Genomic DNA, 23645 nt, shown 5'->3' with positions numbered 1-23645 from the left:
TGACTATTCAGCCTGATTTTATTTTCTGATTTTTTTGCCAATATGTAAGACAGAGCATTTATTTGTTGAGATTTGAAGTTGCCATTTGTTTGACCATTCTGATACATAGTCAAGGTCTTTTTGAAGGATAGCAGTATTGTTGGTGGTGTTGAATAGCTTTACATCAACAGCGAAGAGAACACAGTTGCTTTTGATATGATCACAGAGGTCATTTATGTAGAGAATAAAGATAGTTGGTCCTAGAACACTGCCTTGGGGGACACCACTGTTGACAGGTACAGAATTTGATAGGACATTCCCAGTTTTGACCATTTGTTGTCTGTTTGATAGGAATGCTTTTATCCAGTTATGAAGGTGACCAGAGGTACCATAAGATTTTAGTTTTTAAGAGTAGTTTGTTGTGTACCACTGAATCAAAGGCTTTACAGAAGTCTATGTAGATTGCATCTATTGCTTTGCCCTGATCGAGTTGTGTAGTCCATATGTTTTTGCAGTGTAAGAGTTGCAGATTACAGGATAGTTTTTTTCTGAAACCAAATTTTTTATTAGAGAGTAGGTTGTTTGTCTCTAAGTGGAAGATAATGGATTGGTTAATAATTGATTCCATGACTTTACAGGTGATCCAGCATAAGGAGATTGGTCTGTAATTTTCAACTAAGATGGGGTCTCCCCTTTTGAAGATGGGGATGACCTTGGCTAGTGACTGTAGGTTTGGCAAGGAACTGGTCCTGAAAGATTTTTCAAAGATTATGCTTAGAGGTTCGGCTATGGCAGTAGAAAGCTTTTTTAAAGAAGTAGGCACATATTCCATTCGGTCCAATAGATAGAGATGGTTTTAGATTGTGTAGTGCTTTTTCAACATTGTCTTCTGTAAAATCTATATGTACTAGATCATTGTAATTGTCTGTGATTCGACTAGGAGATACTTAGCCATGAAAGCCAGCTAGGTGACTTTGAGTTAGTCACTCTCTCACAGCCCAACCTCATCTCATAGTCTTGTGCTGTGAGGAAAATAGGGGAAGGAAGGAATATTATGATGTTGATCACCTTTATTATTTATAAAAATAATAAAGATAGGATAAGAATAGAATAGAATAGAATAGAATAGAATAGAATAGAATAGAATAGAATAGAATAGAATAGAATAGAATAGAATAGAATTCCTTATTGGCCAAGTGTGATTGGACACACAAGGAATTTGTCTTGGTGCAAATGCTCTCAGTTGTACATAACAGAAAAGATACATTCATCAAGAGTCAAGAATCATAAGATACAACACTTAATAGTCATAGGGTGCAATAAGCAATCAAATCATACTAGGAAACACTCAATATAAATCGTAAGGACATAAGTGACAAAGTTACAGTCACAAGTGAGAAGGAATGGGTGATAAGAAGTGATGAGAAGATTAGTAGTAATAGTAATGCAGACTTTGTAAATAGTTGAACAGTGTTGAGGGAATTATTTGTTTAGCAGAGTGAAGGCATTCGGGGGAAAACTGTCCTTGTGTCTAGTTGTTCTGGTGTGCGATGCTCTATAGCGTCGTTTTGAGGGAAGGAGTTGAAACAGTTTATGTCTGGGATGTGAGGGGTCTGTAAATATTTTCATAGCCCTCTTTTTGACTCATGCAGTATACAGGTCCTCGATTGAAGGCAGGTTGGTAGTAATTATTTTTTCTGCAGTCCTAATTACTTTCTGAAGTCTATGTCTGTCTTGTTGGAACCAAACCAGGCAGTTATAGAGGTGCAGATGACAGACTCAATAATTCCTCTATAGAACTGTATCAGCAGCTCCTTGGGCAGTTTGAGCTTTCTGAGTTGGCACAAAAAGAACATTCTTTGTTGTGCTTTTTTGATGATGTTTTTGATATTAGGTGTCCTTTTTAGGTCTTGTGATATGATAGAACCTAGAAATTTGAAGTTAATAAATAAATAGATATATTCTATGCCAGCATTCGCAAACCACTAGCATTGCTACAGATTAAAATAGTTAACTTAGAGTTAAATTAATGGACCAGTAGTAAGGACATATGATGGGAAACTATTTTCTAATGATCTGATCCAAAGGCTCAGTACCCCAAGTACTGATGTGGCATACTCTTCACAATCATTTTTGATTAAGCATGATGATGAACTTTGAAATGCATGGTGAACTTTGCATCATCATAATCATCATGAAATTCATGGACAATCTTGTATGATGAAGTGCATGATGAACTTGATATGAAACGAAATCTTCTGGTTCAGTGTTAGCTACCTTATATACGGATGTTTACTAACTTGTTGCAAATTATTAGTTTATCTTATAACCATAGAAAACATACAATTTAATGGAATTGTAGTACTTACAAAAACCCCGTTGATAGAATTTCTATTTAGCTAAATGTTGCCGTTATGTTATATTATTTTGATCCCATCTTTTTTTTTCTTTTTAATATTTGGTCAACTCAAGATAATGAAAATGCTTAATATTCTTGCCTCTTGTTTTTCATGTTACCAGAGATGGAACCAATATGTTTATTACAACTTAACTCTTTTTTTTTTCATTTTCAATCAATGCCCCTTTGCTCTCTAGTATGTGAGGGTGTCTTTTGACACAAAACCTGATCTTCTTCTACACTTGATGACCAAGGAATGGCAGCTTGAACTACCGAAACTCCTCATCTCAGTACATGGAGGTCTCCAGAACTTTGAACTGCAACCCAAACTCAAACAAGTATTTGGGAAAGGCCTCATTAAAGCTGCTATGACAACTGGAGCATGGATATTTACAGGCGGAGTAAATACAGGTAATAAAAACTGTCAAGGGAAAAAAATCATTGGAGCAAGTATATCTCAGAAGGCTTGTCAAAGAAATATATCACTGCACATTCCTTTCCTTCCTTTTTTTCATAAACATCACATTAAATACCCATTTTCATTTAGCAGGCATATCTTTTATAAAAATGTAGACAACCAAAATATGATTCTAAGGAAGAACTGAAAAAAATATCTTAATGACATGGTCACAACCCCCAACACCACCCCTGCTGTTATTCTCATTGGAAGGAAAGGTCTATTAACAATATTTGTAGGATACCATTCAGGTGGAGAGGAAGGTTAAATGCCTGCTGCTTGTTTGCCTAACGGTTGTATCAGGTATTTTCAGTTAAAACAGCAGCAAAGATAATAGCCATGGACAAAGAGCAAAAGGCCATGGCACTGATGATAGTTTAATGCAACTCCCGAGAATTCAAATAATTTATTAAAAGTGTCTTCCTAAATTGAAATTAATATCAGAGTATTGAACAGACTACAGAGAGAGAGAGAATTGTCAGACAGGCAGGTAAATATTGGACCATGCTACCTTCACCTCTTTTTATTTTTGGCAATTAAAAATCACAATAATGGATTGGATAGGTAGAACTCAGGGATCAGAAAATGGCCACTTCATATTCCAACCCAGTGTAAAAACTAATATGCATATACCTCCAGTATCCTCTTAGCTTACCTCCAACATCCACTCAATCAAAAATAGTACAATCTAAATTAGCAAGCCTAATGGAAATACATTCTACTGTATAAAGCAAAAATATAAAAGACCTAATTCTTGCTTTTGCCAAGTCTCTGATCCAAGTGGTGTTGAACTACAGTTTTCAATGTTCCTCACCATTGCCATGCTGGCTGGGGTGGCTGAGAGTTGCAGTTAAAAACATCAGTATCACCACAAATTCTGTATCCCTACTCAAGATTAGGGGGGGAAAGGGCAAGAATGCATGTAATGAATTAGCCACGATAATGAATTCTGTTATCACTTATCTGCAAAGTTAATTTTTCACTTTTTTTTCTGGCTTTTTCAACAAGCTGTGGTTAAATCAAAATGTGACTTAAGGCAATATTAGAACAAAGTTATAGGTAAACTTATACTTTTTATATTTATGTCCAAAGCTTTCCATGAAATCCTGAACTATACAGTAACTGGCTTTCTTGCTTTTATTTTAAATCTTAACCCAATTGCTTGATCTTTGGTTGATTCATAATGTTTTCATTTTTGTATCACAAAAGTTAACCTACTGACATTTTCATAGCAGATATTAATGTCATCCTGTCACAGTTAGCATTTCTTTTTCAGGAGTTATTCGGCATGTTGGTGATGCACTGAAAGACCATGCTTCAAAATCTAGAGGAAAGATCTGCACTATTGGAATAGCTCCCTGGGGAATTGTAGAAAATCAGGAGGACTTGATCGGCAAGGATGTGAGTCTCTTGTTTATCTATCAAATATGCTTTCATTAGTATCTTTTAGATATTGAGATTGTTCATGACACCAAGATTTTTCCATGACACCAAGATTGCTTTGTATGAGCATATATAGCTCTACTCAGATGTTTTGATAATTTAAAAATATTGTAATTCCTCATTTAATCATCTAGAGGATGCATTCTTCCTTAAGGATGAACAATTTAGTTCCATCGATTTTTTTTGCTAACTAAGGACAATTTGTATGATTTGGACATCTGTTTTACATATACAGTAAGGGACACAGTGGCTAAGATGTTGAGCTTGTCGATCAGAAAGTTTGGCAGTTCAGCGGTTTGAATCCCTAGCGCCGCATAAAGGAGTGAGTCCCCATTACTTATCCCACCTTTTGCCAACCTAGCAGTTTGAAAGCATGTAAAAATGCAAGTAGAAAAATAGGGACCACTTTGGTGGGAAGGTAACAGTGTTCTCTGCGCCTTCAGCATTTAGTCATGCCAGCCACATGACCATGGAGACGTCTTTGGACAGCGCTGGCTCTTCAGTTTTGTAACAGAGATGAGCACCGACCCCCTAGAGCTGGAAAGGACTAGCAAGTATGTGCGAGGGGAACCTTTACCTTTACATATACAGTAACGCAAATGTTGGCTCATTCTCTTTATTCACAAGTGTAAAATTGTTTTTGCAGAACTGCCTAAGTTGCCGTCCATTTTGCAGTTGGTAAACCTCCCCAAATTGGGTGAAATTAAGGTCTTAAGGTATCTATTTCATTCCTTAAAATCTCCCCTTAAAACAGTTTCAGCCAGCTTTAGCTGAAGGCATATATTTGATTTGTGAACCAAACCAATAAGACTTTCTTATTCTTTTTGCTCTTTGTGCCACTCACTTATCTGTTAAAAACACTGTTCTTCCTGTCAAAAAATTGGAGTGTTTTTAGGCCCATCTTTTTAGTTGTCTCTTATATTATTATAATTAGTGCCTATGTCCCTGTTGGCAGCATTTTCTGGAGGGAAAAAAATGACTTTTTTTGTCATGGTCTCTTTTAGCTTATAGTTATTACCTTCATGATGAAAATATATATTTTTTATTCATATCAACTAAGGCATAATATTTGTAATTGATGCTTTACTGCATTAAAATAATAACAACAATAATAATGCCAAATCAGTCTAAACATATGGCGTACTGTGCAATGAACCATAACAATGATTCATTATTATGACAGTCAAACACCTACAAAGGAATAAGAATACTCAGTTCTTAAACAGTGAATTAAACTTTAACCACAAGAACTAGGATTGGACAATCTTTAATAAAAACAAGTTCAAAGGTAGAGATTGGACAAATTTATCTTATTAATCAAGAGTTTTTACTCAAGTATGACAGACTCTTTTCACTGAAATGTACCTAGCTTTTTACTATACTCTGCATACTAAGCCCACAGTTCTTGATATATGCCAGGGTAGTCTTTTGTGGCAAAGGCAAAATGCATGTACATACATGCATTGTTGGATTCAGTACAAATCTATTGCCAAAAAGCACAGGCAAATATATCTTTGGGTTTTAAAAAATCATCCCTGTATGTTTTTGATGTATCTATGAAGCTTTGCAAATATTTCTGAAGAATAAATCACAGTAGCCCAAGTGGAATCACCAAGAGGGAAGATACTAGGAGATGTAAGTGGAGAATTGAATTTGTGCATTCATGACCTACAATAAACTGTTTACAACTTCAAATCAGCAATGCTATTTGTTTAATTTGTTATTCCAGTTATTGTTATAGTGAAGACACTATATATCTTTCCCTTTCCCTTAACCTCAAAACAGCCATTTAGGTAGCTTAAACTGAGATATGATGACTAGTTTAAAATAATTCCAGCAAGTATCAAAGCTTTTACTGGTCAAAATTCAGAACTTTAATTATTATTTGCAAGATAAAAATCCTTCTTATTGTGTGTTTCATTGTGAGATTCTCAAGAGCTTTTGTTGGTATTGAAAAAGAATTCTCAAACACAAAATAAGTATTCTCATTTTCAAAAAACAGATTTAATCTCTCATCATGGGAGCATGTTGGGTTAGCCTGAATATGGTAAGCAGAGGGGGAAATAACAAATCCCTAACAATCTGTGGCAAAGAAAACCATAATTAGTGGCAGAAGTAGCCAAATATCCAATGTTGTGCCTGGAAAAATAGCTCATTATCTAAAAACTACTCTTTCAAGAAAACTTTGCATTAATTTAAAAAAAGCACCTCTCAGTAGATCATAGGATCATTTGAGGTGTTGTTTTTTGCTCCTTGATGTTACTTTTTTTCAAAAGAGAATAGTATTTGGTCCTGCTTCCCTGTTTCAGTACCCTTTCTTGGGATTCTCACTTCATTTCTATATCAAAGTGATGCTTCAAGCCCTCTATAGCCATGAATTGAGGAGTATCATTTTGTTATTATGATGGACCTGTTTTTTTAGATAAAAATGAAGATATACTGTAAGTGCAACATCTTGAGTTAAAGTTATTTATTAGCAGCATTACAGATCTCTGTCAAACAGTCTTCCCAGTATAATGCCAAGCAGATTTCTTATTTACTGAAAACTTAGAAATCCCAGGCTTCATGGAAACCACAACACTGAATGCAGTACAGTGCAATTATATGGCCAAATTCCTTTTTTTGATAGGAATATTGGCTGCAGGTCCTCAATAATGAGAAAAGGGTGTTTGAAAGGCTACACAGCATTTCAGATTTGAAGGCTTCAGATTTCTTTGTGTGTGTGTTGGGGTGGGGTAGTATAGCATCTGCCTCCAACTCCTTAACCAAACACATCACACATCCATGGGAAAAGATGTGGTTGCTTCATGTTAACTGTTAATGAATGGATTCCCTGACATGCTGGTGCCTTTCTTTCAGGCTTACGTAGAAACCTGGGGGGTAAAAGTCAGGCTATTTAAATGAATAGCAGAGGAGTGTTGCCCTCACAAGGTCCAGATTACTTCCTTGGGCACCATTCAGCCAAGATATAGGCACTTCTGTCTGTGATTAAAACTGAAATGTACTAATCTGAAGGAGAAAAATGAAGCCTTTTTGTTTTGCTTTTCATATTCATACTAACACACCTGCTGCAGCATTCATAGATTCCTTGATAGTTGGTACTGCTGCCTGCAAGTTAGACAGATAAAGGAAATCTGATGCTTTTCCTGGAGGTTATCCAGCTTCATTTCTCCTAACAGCAAAGGGTACCTAACAGCTGTGTTCTCCATTTTTCCTGTAATGGAGTTGATATCATCTGTTTTTTAATTTTTTTTAATGGGAGAAGGATAATAGCAAATCTATCTTTTCAACCTCTCTGTCAGAAAATGTTTTATTGCGGCTTTAGAATTCAGTAGCACTGCACTTTGAACTAATCATATTTCTTCCATCTCCCAGCTCACAAGTTGCGCAGGCATGCATTACCAAGTATTTTGCTAGAGCAGAAATTATTCAGGAATCCTAAATTTAAAATAATATTAGACCGATGCTAAATTGTGAGAGCCCGTTTGATGGAGAAGATAAGAGCTGGGCTAGAAGATGCAAGATTGTGAAGTGTCGCATTCCCTTCGGCATGAAAAGTAGCTGAGTGACTTTGGGTACTGTTTCTGTGCAACTCACCTCATAGGGTTATAATATGGGGAGAATAGGATGTGGGAGCATTGTATACACCAACTGGACCTATATGAAATAAAAGCAAAATATAAATCCATTATAATATATAGTGAAATCCAAATCTGAATTCCATTCCTGACACTTTGTAATCAAAAAGGGTAATGTAAAAAACATTAGGTACTTACATACATGTGTTTACCATCATGTGAAAATGTTCTTTTCAAAGCAAAGCATTCAACAAAGACCTCTCCAAGATTCTAATAGAGATGATAAGAAAATTTGAGTTAATTATGGTATGTTAGGTGGATACAGACCAAGATTAACAACAATGCCCAATAAGTGTATATTTGTGGTTTTGGAGAGAGCTCTGGATTGGTATATTGCAAGATTTCATTTAGACTCTGTGCCATTTAACATATTTGTAAATGATTACAAAAAGGAGTTAGAAGATATGCCATTTTATTCTATAAATCAGAATATAGAAAACACTTTAGAGATCATTATCCTAATCTGAGGGCATGTTGGCAAACTAGAATAATGGGCATTAGGAAAAAACCAAACACTTATTAGATCATATAAAAGTGGTAGGAACAACTTTACTGTTCAACAGTACACTCATGAAGTGGGATCAAGATTAAGAGAAGCCATTGTTTCTCTTTGGCACTGGTCAGATTGCACATAGAATATGGTGTCCATTTCTAGCATCACATTTGTATAAAAACATGGATAAAAATGTTGAGAGAAAAGCAACTAAGATGGGAAAAGGAAGGGAAAACGTATTAGGAATGCCTGGAGGTGTTCGGCATGTTTTATCTGAAAAGAGAAATCTGTAAGGAGGCCCAATAGGTGTGCGTTCAAGAGCTGTCATATGGAAGGTGGGATAAAATTTCCTGATGCTGTTTCTGAAGCTCTTCAAGACATAAGGATTTTACAAAGAAATTGGTTTTGGTTGGATGTGAAAGAAAAAAAAACAATCTTAATGGTCATTACTATTCAACAATGAAATCAACTGCCTCAGTAGGCTGCAAATTCTCCTTTGTTCTTTAAATAAGCTGGATGGTAGTCTGCAGGATATGCCATACAAATGGATTCCTGCACTGCAGACTCATAGGGAGTTGAGCTAGATGACCTCCAAGGACCATCTCAATCTGTACATTCTGTGAGAGTGTAATTTTAGATTAATTCATCCCATATAGTAGAAAACATCTTTTATCTGTGCTTTGAACTTGGAAATAGCAGTGTGTTATATGAGTATCTGAGGACTCTGAAGAAGTCAGAAGCAAAATGAAATCTTTACTAAAGCCTTATATGTAGCAGACAGGATTTGAATTGTCTAGTAATGTACTCATCAAGCCACAAAATGTAATATTCTGTCTTTGCCCTTGTTCCTTTTTTGTGTCAGCAAAGCCTACATTGTTATCGGTAGTAGAGTAAGTGATGGTAGTAGTGAATTAATAACTGAAATTATTATTAAATCATCATCATCACGAATCTGTTTTACTACAAAAAAAGCTTTAAAGATGTTCACTGACTTTTATATCTGACTAAACAACAAAAAGAAAGCAAGAATTCAATCCAAAACAAGGGTATAACTGTTTTTCCTAGGTTTTAGTTAGATGTACCTTGCTGTTTTGTGGCTGTTTGGTTACAATGATGCATAACTACAGTTTCATAGGACTGTAGGTATGTTATCTGAAATCTGATCCTGCTTTACGGACAGCATATTTTCCACTATAATGGAGGTCCTATGATTGTAGGGAAAACTATGACATCATGTTTCAAACGAATAATTTTGGAAGACTTTTATGTGAATATCGATAAGGTACAAGATAGTGCAATCATATCACACATTATTTAGTTTAATATTCCACATGCATTTGTTAGTTAGTTTATTTATTTATTTGGGAATTTAGATTGCCGTCCAACTCACTGGGTAGTGAACAAAATTTAGAAAGAACACTGCCTCAAATAACAAAAAAAATAACGACAAAACACATTAAAGCAATAAAACCATTAAAACCATAAAATCTAATTTGCAGAACAGAGCAGTCAGTTTCTCTAACAGATTCCATACCTACATTAGGGGATCCCCAGGCCAAATGGCAAAACTATGTTTTCATGTTTTTCAGAACTTGGGACAGTTTAAAACAGGATGTGAGAGAAGTAGCATTTTGCATGTTCTCTTAACTGAAGGTCATTGATATAGGAGGCAATATGTCATATAAGTATATGCACTATCTAAGAAATAAACTCTATTATTTTAGTACCTAAATTTTTTAGCAATAAATTTTTATTTTTATTCAGAAAATTAAAATACAAACTCAAAAAAGGACAAGAAATTTTACAAAAACAAAACAAAATTAGACAAACACATTAAAAATTTACATTAAAGAACAAAAATCAAAAACATATATACATATATATTGTCTCCCCTAGTTAAATACTGATTAATATATTGAAACAATGATAGCTTCCTTCTCTTGCGAATCAGGCCCAGAATTTATAAACCTCTACATCTATTTACAAACAGTTGGGTTTATACATTTATCTACCATATTTATATAAAAGAAGTAGTTAACAGAAAACCCAACAGCAAAGTTGCTTATTTTAGTCCCTAAATTTTTGAAAAGGAATAAGTCACTCGATGACCTACATCTATAGGGCATTATTTGATTACAGTTCCCACAGTCATTGGCCATGACTGTTGGAACTGATGAGAGTTAGTCCAAAACATCTGATCACAGTTAATTAGATCTATTTATTTCTGTGGATATTTTGTTTTTGTGTTTTTAATTGTTTTATAATTTTAGAATTGTAAGCCTCATACTCTCTTGGGTGGAATAGAAATTGAATAAATAAGTACTTCAAATAGTACCTACAAGCCACATTAACATATATCATGAGGTCATTGCACAAATGGTATTCTTATATAATGACATAATGATGACTGGTAAACATATTACACAATGTCATCATATAAGCCATATTCCCCTGCCAACTTGCCCATTTTATGGTCTCTTTTAAACTGAAAGACAGATAATATTACTGGAATTCTATTTCTCAGTTTCCATCATTATGAAGAAATCCAACTTGTCACTACTTATATGCAATCTAATTTCACAGTGGTTGGTTGGATTTGTTTTTAAATAAGATTTTAAAAGAGTTATGTCACTTTTCTATTATTATATCTAGACAATAATTTATTATTGATTTTCTGAGTTTGAAAAATCTCCAACAGTACTTGAATTTTAGAAATGCTTGAAAATTGATTTCAGCAGCTTGGTCTTGGTTTGTTATCTCAATACTAGACTTTATCAGAATTTACACGCTACTACAGCAAACTATGATTATATTCTCTCTTTTTTTTCATATGTGCAGGTAGTCCGACCATATCAAACAATGTCCAATCCAATGAGTAAGCTGACAGTACTCAACAGTATGCATTCTCATTTTATTCTGGCTGATAATGGAACCACAGGAAAATATGGTGCAGAGGTTAAACTTCGCAGACAGTTGGAAAAGCACATCTCCCTTCAGAAGATAAATACAAGTGAGCAGTTCACTTTCTACTTTTGCTTACAATCATGGTATCAAAATTGAACAGCAACAGTACAAAGACTATTGCTTGAAGCAATGTTTCATATATATCTCTTCTAGTAATGATGGATCCATTTTTTGGACACATATACTGTACCATCTGTATCTTTATTATTTATTATCATCATTAATCAGAATTGAATATGGTATAATAGAGCTGAATATTATTGAGCAATAAAATACAAATACTAGAATGCTAGAGAAAACTGACTGAATTATGAAAAATGCTCTGTCATACTATTATCCCTAAACTATTAGTAAAATACAAAAATACATGGAATACTTAAAAATTAAAATTATTATTATAATCCATGATAAAAAAGTAAATATATAAAAGAGATGTAGGTAGTCCTCAACGTGCAACCATTCATTTAATAATTGTTTGAAATTACAACAGCACTGAAAAAGTGACTTATAACCGTTTTTCACACTTATGACTGTTGCAGCATCCCCATGGTCACATGATCAAAATTCAGGCTCTTGAATATATGATGGTTGCAGTGTCCCAGGGTTATGTGATCACCTGTTGCGACCTCCTGACAATCAAAGTCAATGGGGACGCCAGATTCATGTAACAATTAGGTTGTTAACTTAACAATTGTAATGATTTACTAAACAGCTGTGGCAAGAAAAGTCATAAAATTGGGCAAAATTCACTTAACAACTGTCTTGCTTAACAACAGAAATTTGGAGCTCAATTGTGGTCATAAATTGAGGGCTACCTGTATTCCATTGTAAAACAAAATAAAACAGTATTGCTTAGAATTTAAAATGAAGTACCTGCTTAGACCATTTGCTACAATTCCGGATCAGAAACCATAAGAAGGAAGAAAGGAGGGGAATGAGGGAAAGTAAACTATATTAACTGTAACTAGATATAAATTATGGAAGTAAACACTCTAGTTTACTTCCGATCCCATGGAAAGTTAGTTTCTCATTTACCACATAACAGACGTAATGCAAATTGACAGTATTATACATCTATAATGAATTGCCTGTATATATATTTATTCCATTTCTGGCCTTGGTAAAGAATTTCATTAGGATGACTTCACAAAAATGTCACATATGCACACTAAGAAAGCAAATTCATGAATTAAGGTTCAAATCATAATCCAAGAACCAGGGAAAGAAGTTATTACCTAAGTAAATACCAGAAAGGAATAGAAAGAATGCTAAAAGGATGTCAAATCTCAAAATGAAAATCAGGGAAGCTGGGGGAAAATAAATCTGATAAACAAGATTATTTTTTAGTCTTTCTTGATTTATCTGTTTTCTAACGTTAGCTACTTTTGCTACACTAAACGTTATTTCCAAAATGTTAACATGCTGAAGTCTAATGACTTTGCAGCAAGAACATTCTTGATTTTATTTAGACAAGGATGGGAAACCTATGACCCTCTAGAAATGGTGCCCCAGGGAAACTTCTGGCGTTTCTAGACAGCCAGAAGGATGGTGAGTTAAACTTCAGCAATGGATAGTTCCCCATCTATGTTAACCCTCTTTACAAGAACAGGCACAAGCTGTCATCTATGTTGTTATTGCATAATTATTTAAAATACCTTGGGAAAATTAAGAAAATGATATCATTTATACTTGGTTAAGTCACAGCCCCTTTCATTTAGCCCAGATCTCATTGAGTAAATTAACCAAAAACATATTGGATCAATCTAAAATGTTTTGTTCCCATCAATTAAATGACAAATTAATCAATTAAATGCAAAACAAGAATCACAACAAGGTATGTACACACAGGAGAGTGTAAGCAATTATAGGCTCCTTTTCTAGCTAGAATGACAGCTTTCTTCATGGTGTCACTTAACAAGCTCCATCCTTCCACATTGAGGTCAGGATGTCACACTGCAAATACAGAAGGGTTGGAGTTAATGTGTGCTGCAGCTGCCAAAAAATCCAACACAGTTCCAGGCTGCATAAACAGAGGGATCACGTGAAGAGTTAATACCACTTATAATGCCTTGATAAGGTCACACTTGGAATACTGCATCCAGTTTTAGTCACCACGATGTAAAAAAGATGCTGAGACTCTAGAAAGAGTGCAGAGAAGAGCAACAAAGATGATTAGGGGACTGGAGGCTAAAACATGTAAAGAACAGTTGCTGGAACTGGGTATGTCTAGTCTGATGAAAAGAAGGACCAGGGGTGACATGATAGCAGTCTTCCAATATCTCAGGGGCTGCCACAAAGAAGAGGGAGTCAAGCTATTCTCCAAAACCCCTGAGGGCAGGTCAAGAAGCAATGGGTGGAAACTAATCAAGGAGAGAAGCAACTTGGAACTAAGGAGAAATTTCCTGACAGTTAGAACAATTAATCAGTGGAACAACTTGCCTCCAGAAGTTGTGAATGTTCCAAAACTGGAAGTTTTTAAGAAGAGACTGGATAACTATTTGTCTAAAGGGAGTGTAGGGTTTCCTGCCTAAGCAGAGGGTTGGAATAGAAGACTTCCAAAGTCGCTTCCAACTCTGTTATTCTATTCCATTCTATATTAATATGACACTAGATTGCAGCTGTATTTTGTCACCTGCTCTGTTTAGGATTGTTGGAAATGAAACCATTTATTTCTGCTGCTGAAGCATGAGACTGTTGATGCTTCATTCTGGTCTTTTTGCTGTGAAAAGAATTCACTGACTTTGCATTCTTGTTCTTATTCTTTTTATCAAGTGTATTTTCCATTTCACCTTGATATCCTCAATTTCATAGCTTAATACATACATTATCAATTAACCTGCAGTGAGAACTATGTACAATCTATTTTCCATTACATGCTTTTTAAAGGTAAAAGCTGAGTGTTGTCACTATTTTTTATATATATTTTACCAACCTTCCCCAACTTATTACTTATTTTAATTTTTATATAGGAGCATTTCTGTATTTTTTTCCTCTCTATTACTTTTCTTTATGCTCAGGTGTGCAATATTTAACTGCATAACGTATTTGTTAGAAACAGTGCAGGATTTCCAAAGCAGATAATTTAAAAATATGAATTCCTTATTTTCTTGGTTTTGTTTAGTTTCTTCTATATTGTACAGTTGTAGTATCTATTACAAGTTATAGTATGTCCTACTATAGTGTAGATTTCTCAGTAAATATAATTGGGTCTATGAAAATGTTATGGTATACTCACATATATTGTTGCATTATTGCAGACTACCATGGAGTCCCAACATTTAACACATAAATGATAATATAATTAATAAATAATATTTATTAACCTCATTATTTATTAACTTTAATAAATATTTACATATTTATTAAATGATAACCTTTTTATTCAGTATTATCTGGGAAGAAAGGTAATTGATTCTCTCAAACCTGCAAATATAATTGCAGAAAATAGGCCACATAAAATATGTACAAATTTTACATTAGCCTGTTGTCACGCTACATTTTCCTTTATAAAGAAACGTAACAAATTATTTAAAGCCTCATTATGTAAAAGCCTCTCTTTCTGCCTAAAAAAAAAAATTCTTTATAATGATCAGAGAGATGTTGTTTAAATAAGCTGCTCTGTTCATGTAGAACCAATTTGGCAATTCAGTGTCAGCATCTGTTCAATAATTTCTAAGAAAATTATTTACAGAAAATTCTCTAATAGCAAGGTTATATAACTCAGTACCAATATTGATGTCGTATTGTTATTGATCCACTATGTGTTTATTAGCTGAGATATTCCACCCTCTAGCAACTGTTTTCATTGCTCTTACAAATGAACCATTCATTATGTAAGTATTTATAATAGGCTCAATTGTTATATATTATTTCTATTTTGATTTCTTTTCTACCAAAATATCCAAAATTACATGAAACAAAAATTTGAGGGGATGTGTATGTGAATTCTGAACACACAGGAATATTCAAACTATGTGTATTAATTCTAGTATTCTGTATCCAACAATAATAATCATAAATAAGAAACCAACCCACCAGATAAACCATGCAGTTTTATTTTATGACCACTGTTTTTTGTTCTCAGGAGAAAGTATATGTTTCTCCTTGGACAGCTGCTAGAACACAGTAAGCCCACTGGGAAAATAGAGAAGTAATGATACTTTTTAATGTGTGGCCTTCATATGTTTGCATTGTAAAGGAAAAAAAGAGAACAGGGTAACCTTGAGAAGGCATTTGTAACAATTGAACCACTCTAGCAAAATAAATAAATAAATCACCCCATTTGTATTTGAATAATTTAATGTTAAACCTACAATTATTTCAATTTAGTTTTGTACTGTTGCATTTTGAAAGGGTTAGTTTGACATTCCAAGAAAAATCTGTCCAAGAAAAATCTGGTCTTAATATCACCATCTAGTTTAGAAGGTACTGAGAACAAGCAATCCAACTATCTTCCTAAGGATCCTATTTTTCAAAAACCTACAAAATGAATGTTTTCATAGAAAAGGTTGCAATTGTTTTCCCATAAAATACCTTTAAAGGTCCTGTTAATGATTATAAATATGCCATGGTACAATTTCATGACTGACAAATTATCCTAAAACTCCTGAATTATGTTGATTTAATAAAGACTAGGTGGTTTTCATATTTCCAAATCCACTCTACTACACAGAATTTGGTACTGGGCACAATGTTCAAAGTTTTGAAAATGCCAGTTTTCATTTTAAATTGATAGTGCTTAAAGCTGATGAAAATATGCTTGCAAGGATGAGGGCAAAGCCTGATAAAACAATAAAGAACAGAAGATAATGAAAAAGTCTTCAGCATCTTGCATATCTGCTGATTTTTTTTTTCAAAATTAGCAACAACAGAAGTTCCATTGAGAAATAGTGTACAATAACATCTATACCCTTTATAAAGTTAAAGAATTATACACTGTTCAGGTTGCTCCAGGACAAATCTTTTAAGCAAACCGAGCTCCAAACATAGTATAGATTTTTTTTCTATCAAATTCCATTTTCCCTTCCAGTTATTATTTGTATGCTCAACATTATTTTACTTCATGTCTTAAAATAATAAACTGCCTTTTTCTGCTCTTGTAATAAGCAACAGAGTGAGGTAGCACTTCAGATTCAAAATGTCTTCAAAGGGGGAGCTGGCACAGAACTTTTCTGCAACACCTTAAACCAGGTGTATCTTAATTGGGGTCACACAATGGCCATGAAGGGCAGCCATGTCATCCTGCAAAACAACAGCTGCTTTAAGAAATTGAAGACAGGGGCTACACAAGCAGTCCCTACTGTACATACAAGGACCCATTTTTTAAAAAATGATTCCAAATCCTGGCCCTAATTAGGAATATTTATAAATGCATATTTCCAGGGGAAAATGTTTTGCCTTCTTCTAAATAGATCTGTATTTCAAAAAGCCTGAAGGTTTGCTTGGTTTTTGGAATCTGCACTGAGTCATAGACATAGCCAAAAAAAGGATACGTTTTACTGAATCATATAAAAGTACTGTAAAAAAATATTTTCATGAGCGCCTTTGTTTTTGTTTTTTTCATATAAGAACAAAACATTTTGCATTATTTACCCAAACTAGGTTATCCTCACATTGATTGACTTGTACAAATCTTAAATGTTTATGTTAATATATGTGTAGCATATTGCAGTCCATTATAAGTAAATTTATCAAACTAAATTCATTCATCCTCAACAAGAATAGAAAATGAACTGGAGAAGAATATAGGGAAAATTAAAACAAGTGGCAAATTCTAATACTGTAAAGTGTCTGCAGTACCTATTCATGTGACCTGTGGACTTCCCTTTGTCATCCTATGCCTGAGGATATATGAAGGGGGCTGGGAAGGCAAAGGGACGTTCAATTGTCATCACCGGCATCTTCTCTGATCATTGCACTATCATCAAATGCATTGGAATGCTCATTTGCTTATGTCCCAATCTTTTTTTTTTCATACTCAGTTCAATATTTAATGCATTTCTATGCCCTTGGTACTTCCTTGGGGTTTGATATAGTTAGAATAGAATGTGGATAACTGTGCTGATTCTGAATCCAAAGAACAAAAGTAGTAACAGACAGGCAAAAGTAGTAACGTAGAGGGATTTGTAAACATCCAGGTTACATTGTGAATTTTTCTTTTGGAATCAGTTATTCACATGGTGGAATGGCTCCATACAAGCCTCCTGGGATCTTTTCTTTTACTGAATGCAGGAATGCATATTTCCATTTGCTTCTTCCCCTAAAGTTCATGTGTCCCACAGAACCTTCTATGATTCAAAAGTAGGGAAAATGCCCAGAGGTATCTCATCGTATTTTGGGTTGCCTGGCACATTATGAATAGAACTGAAAGAGATAATAGAAACTTTGGATCCAACCTAATATATTTTAAGGAGTTTATTGTATGTGTTGACAATGACTTGAAACAATAATGCCTCATAAAATAAAATGCATCAACTTTGTTTCTTACTTTTTGCCTTTCTTCTTTTCGTCCTTTTTTTCTATTTTCCTTTCTTTTGTCATTTTGCTTGCCCTGCAGCTTTAGTTCAGAGCCAGTGCATATTATAAGTGTATTTTTAGAAGTTAAACAAGGAAATTTTGGAACCATCAATGTTTTCCATATTCATGAAGTGTCAGTTTGCTGCTACAACATTTATTTGCTCAAAAGAAAGGCAATTCTAAATTTAAAATGGTCAAAAAAGAAAGTTATAAAGAGTGGGGGGGGGGGAAGTATTATAAAAAGAAATAAGTATAAGTTCACATGAAAATCATATGGAATATATAACTTCCTGTCAATTCAAGATTAAACCAAACTTCTAGATTTTCCCATCAATAAATGCAACATATTGATTCATGTATTTGCACATAGTATTTATGTATATACATATTGGCTGGAGGCCATTCTCAAAAAAAAAAAAAGGCTAGAAACACCCCCCAGAAAACTGAATTATCTACTGATTAAAATAAACTGCCTATAAAATAAGGCAATTTTCCTCTCATCTGTACAGAACTGATTTTGTCTTTCACTTATTATAGACAAAGGCAGACCTGCATCTTCTTCCACTCCTATGCAAAAAAACAATAAAGGAGAAATAGGCAACAAAGGACAGAAAGGAAACAAAATAGAGATGACATGATTTTGATGAGACTAGGCAGGAAATGAAAGAGCCTACAAAAGGCTTAACAGGTTTTTATGTTGGGGTCAGCACATATCTATGCACTCAGTCACTCTAGTAAGTTGTACTGAGTTCAACATCTCTTCCTGCCAAGTAAGCATGCTTAGGTTTCTAATCCCGCTCAGCCATTATGCCATAGTATACTTCTACTCAAGTGGAAGGTAGACAAGATCATTGATCCCGCTTGTTACCTTACTGAGTAGATGGTCTGCAATAGGGCAGGAAGGGAAAGAAGTGGCAATGGGCTTCATAAGCGAGGGGCTTTATCTGCACACTCATGTATGTTTTAGAGATCTCATTCTCAGTGAAATTCTATTCAATGAATATATGATTACTTTTACTTTTCAAAAGTAAGTAATTGTTGGAAAAACTTCGTCTACCCTTGTCTTCCTATCGGGTAACCACAGTGATATATTTTGACACTCTTCTGGGATGTCATAAACAAGCTTACTAGTATATGCCACTGAGAACATTAAAAAGTGAAGATCCATTAACCTTTTGCATTTAAGATTCAGCGTTGCCAAATTGAAACTAGCCCCAACTCTTTGGTCCAATAAGCAAACAACCAGTCATTAAAAATCTAGCATAAAAAAAAATGCTTTGAGTCCTTTCAGCCCATTCCACACAGCATTCTTGAACTGCGGCTTCACTGAAGCCATACAATGCACGTGAAACAATCTCTTCAGAGATTAACAGGCAGGCCAATAAATAGAACTAAACATCAGAGAAGCATTTTTATGGTACTGAAAAATTGTAACAATCTAAATATGTTGTTGGAGAAAATTATTCACTAAAAAGTATCATTTTTTTTCCTACTGGACATTATACGTAACACATGCTGCAAGCATGTATAAATAAAAAGGAACAATAAATGTTATTATATAACTTTTGCTTCATAGTGACAATTTCTTCCCTTATATTTTTCACTAGTCACAAAAATAATGGTCAGCTAATCTTGGTCTCTTTGGCTTCGTATAAAATTTTCACAGTACAAAGTTTGGCCTGATTTCTGAAAATTAAAGAAAAGTTGTTGTTACTATTATTTAAACGTGTTCGCTGCTTGACTTCCAATGATTCTGGAATGTATGCTTAATCCAATTGGAGAAGATTGTACAAAATAAAATCTTTAACCATGGAAATAAAACTATTATGTATATGAATAAGTTTTACTTATTGTGTATTTATGAATTATAATTTTAAATCCTACAGAGAACATTCTAAGTGGAAATTATCTCTAGACAACTGAAGTTTTAATCAAGGCCTTTCAAATACCTTATATATGAGATTGAGGATTTGTCATCTTTTATTGTGAACTGTCCAGTGATATACATTTCTGACTGATAGTCTTCTGATTTCACTTCTCTTTTTTTTTCATCTCTGATTAAGGTGAATAATCCCAAATTCAAAATTAATGAAAGGTCTGTGAAAGATAGTCAACCAGGGCATGTCAGGGACAAGCAAGCTGCTTTTCTTTTCTTTTTATATAGGTACAAATAAATAAGTACATGCTGGGCAAACTTTAGGTTCAGGCCAATTAGGCACTAGCCCAGGACACCAAAATAGCAACACAGCCTCCTCTTCCAAGTCATTCTAAAAATGCAAATTTTCACATTAGCTGGAGGTAGTGCCATTAGTCATTGTCATTTGGGATGCCAGCTATCCTCGTGCTGGATCTGGATACAGATAGATAAATCCAAGTTGTTAGTTCTGTGGGATGAGAATCATACTTTGACATTATCAGAAATGTTGCCTAAACCTCCTGTCCAAAGCACCCAAGATACTTCACCACTAAAGTTACATAAAAGCCAACAAGGAAAAGCAGATTAGAAACTCAGAGAAAATTGTACGTAAAAGAATTTTGAAATATGAAATGTGGAGGCTTTTTTGAGCTTTAAAAAAATTAAAAGATCATTGCTCAATAGAAGATTTAAATGATGGTAAATCTGATTTATACCATTAAATATATTTAAAGTTAACAGTGCTGATTCTTGAAACTTGAGATGGACAAAATATGATAGGTGTCATAAGCAGGACCTGAGTCCTTCTGAAATGTAATATTCATGGCTATTTCTATGAACTAGAATGATTATTTAGGTGCTCCTCAGTGGTTTATGTTATGGTATTTCTCTGTCTTCCTTCTCATTTCATGGTGACTACATTTCAAAAACAAAATTATAGTTTAGGGAATGTTTCCACAATAATAATCTAGATAAATTCTAACGTATTACAGTATATTATTGCATCAGCTAACTGATCATTATTATAGGTAACAATTGTGAGAATTAATTAAGACTTGCCATAGAATTCCTGCATTAAACTCCCTACTAAAGAATATATGTAAAACATGCAACTTTATTATTTATTCAGAGCTATTGATTCTATCCAAAATAAATAGGATTTTTTTGCATTCATGGATTACATTCCTATAAGAACCATATGTACTTTCTGAAATGCAACAGTACTTTCATATTTTATGATGATATTGCATAGATGCCCTATGTCTCTTTCAGATATGACTTATTTGTAATTTAGAAAGCTATGGCCAAGAATTAAAATGTGGGGGGGGAGGGGTTAAGTTTTTCTTTCTCCCTCATCATTTCATGGTGAACTTCATTTCAAAAGCAAAATCTTTCCAGTCTATTATTTTATATCTTCACTTAGATGATTACAAGATGCACTTTAAGACAAAGATACAAATGACACATAGTTTGTAATGTTGTTTAAGCAAAATAGTATTGGTGGTAATTTCAGTTTCTATTGATGTATTTTTATTTGATTTGCCTGCTTTTCTGTTTGTTTTGCTTTTGTTTATTTCATAACAGGGATTGGTCAAGGAGTACCAGTGGTGGCCCTCATTGTAGAAGGTGGACCCAATGTCATTTCCATCGTCCTGGAATATCTGCGTGATACACCCCCAGTTCCAGTTGTAGTATGTGATGGGAGTGGCCGAGCATCTGACATCCTTGCATTTGGTCACAAATACTCAGAAGAAGGAGGGTAAGTCTATTAGCAGAACATTGTATTTATATAAACCTTTCTTTGCAAACTCAGTCATTTTCATATTTAAATACTTCAGAAATAGCAAAAGCACAATCATTTTTCTTATGTGCCGCCTGTTTGAAAGGTCCATACTAGGTTCAGTCCATACTAGGTTCATACTATTCCAAAGACTATAGTTTTAACTCAGATGCACTATATTCACACACCCACACCTTACGGTTATTCTTCTTAGAATAAGCAGTATCAAGTGTTCTCCTTTAATATCTTAACTGTCTATTTGTTGAAAGATACAAACATTCAGACCTAGTGCATTAATAAGAAAGGAGCAGATGTGCCAAAATCTTTGAAGAGATTATTACAGTGTTCCAAAAGGAAGCTAAATAAAGCAGTGCTTGGGAAACATCTTTAGCCGTAATCTTCATCTTTATCCTTATTCTCTTGATACATTTTAATGTCCCATGGGCTCATACGTTTTTCACAATCTAAACCATATTGTCAAAAGTATTGTGCAGATATGCATGGAATATTCGCCTGCTACATTGCAGATCAATGTGAGACGGATGCTCTTTATTTTCTGCAAATCTGTTTGTTTGTTTCCTTTCATTGTTCTGTATCCTCCCTGACCTTCTAGCCCTGGAGAACATGAAACTTGGAGGAAGAACAAAGTTGCAAAATGTAAAGGAGAAAAAAAGGATGAGGAGAAGATTAGTTAAAATCATAATCCATTGTACTGACTAATCTTATCAGCAAAATGTATTTGAACAGCAGTTTAGATCTGGCAACATCTACTGTTTTCCCCAGAAACAAAACAAAAGAAAACAAAACTTGACAGCCTACTAAATAATTTATAATTGGACACAGACCAGATTCCCAAATGCAGGCATCAGTCCTGCAAACTGCAACCCCTAAAGGGTTTGGGAAAGGTCTAATTGAATATATATTCTGCTGGATCAAAAGATTATTTAATATTCCAGTAGCTAAAGTAAGAATATTTGTCATTCTCCATTTTAATTTACATCTGCTTCTAATATCCACTAAATTTTCATAGTTCAGACCCAAGTATATCTCAAAAAGAATCCAAGGAATGTTTTTAAATATTCCTTTTCTTTCTGTTACAATGCATTTTGTTATCACAAGGGATTTATTTGATAATTTAAGAATTATTCCCAGTATGATCTTTATAAAAAGCATGCCTAGATATTGACAGTCAGGGAGACCTAAATTCTACTCCTGTCTTAGACACAGAAGCCGAGTGACTTTAGTCTGGTCATTTTTCTTCTCAGCCATAAAAAAAAGCAATAGCCAACCATTTCCAAGTATTTTGTCACAAATACTAATCGAGTTTGTCCATGTAATTGCTAGAAGTCATGATTTACTTAAAGACGCATATACCTGCATACAAAACTGCTTTGAGATCCTTCTGGCATATCTAGTGGCAAATGAAAGAAACAAGTAATACACACCTCATAAAGGAAATTCCCTCGGTGGCACAAAGAAAACCGATACACATTTCTCATCCCATCTCATATACTAATAAATTACTTTTCAATGGGTCCAATGTTATGTTGCAACAAGTCAAGCTTCAATAGTGTTTGACTGATGCATGTTTATTTTTTTATGTACTTTTCTGTCTTTATGAAATATTTATAGCCTATTTTTCTGCTTCAATATCCTGAGACAGGTGACAAATCTATTTGCGTGATATGCTTTATACTGTTATAGATGTCATCTTCAGTAATATTCTTACTTGAAACAGGTAAATGTGATCTGCAATCCTAAATATGCATATTGATTAAAATATAATGCCACAAATCACTGTTCTTGGGTAGCAGATGAGTATCCTTATTAAAATGTTGAACCATCCACCAGTGATTCCCTGAACAAAAATACACATGTTCAGTCATTCAGATATCATTTTTAAAATACAAAAGAATAAATGAATTGTTTCATATTTCTCAGTTCCTGAGATAACTGAAGTTATGTGGAAGCTTTTTGCGGTTACTAACGTTTCAAGGAAATGTCATTGGAAACATGTTGACTGAAAATAGTAGAAATTGAGTTCCAAACGCTGAAGGAACCC

At 34.1% G+C, this 23645-nt stretch overlaps 1 protein-coding gene across 4 annotated transcripts in view; it reads left to right on the top strand.

The window, feature by feature from the left end:
- The window catches only part of LOC113438378 (transient receptor potential cation channel subfamily M member 3), a 283786-nt gene that overhangs the window by 218358 nt on the left and 41783 nt on the right, over window positions 1-23645 (top strand). For 2 of the 4 annotated variants that reach the window (XM_026703793.2, XM_087926727.1), the window contains exons 4-7: window positions 2575-2788; window positions 4111-4235; window positions 11247-11418; window positions 21388-22289. In XM_026703793.2, the coding sequence (XP_026559578.1) occupies window positions 2575-2788; window positions 4111-4235; window positions 11247-11418; window positions 21388-21566 (690 nt within the window). In that variant the 3' untranslated portion in view covers window positions 21567-22289. Of the gene's footprint in view, window positions 1-2574; window positions 2789-4110; window positions 4236-11246; window positions 11419-21387; window positions 22389-23645 lie in introns of those variants that run through there. The other 2 variants (XM_087926726.1, XM_087926725.1) reach the window with 2 other exon arrangements.

Source organism: Pseudonaja textilis, chromosome 2 (genome assembly GCF_049901715.1).
Source record: "Pseudonaja textilis isolate UNSWEBS1 chromosome 2, rPseTex1.2, whole genome shotgun sequence".
NCBI lineage: Eukaryota > Metazoa > Chordata > Lepidosauria > Squamata > Elapidae > Pseudonaja > Pseudonaja textilis.
This window is presented reverse-complemented; position numbering and strand designations above follow the sequence as displayed.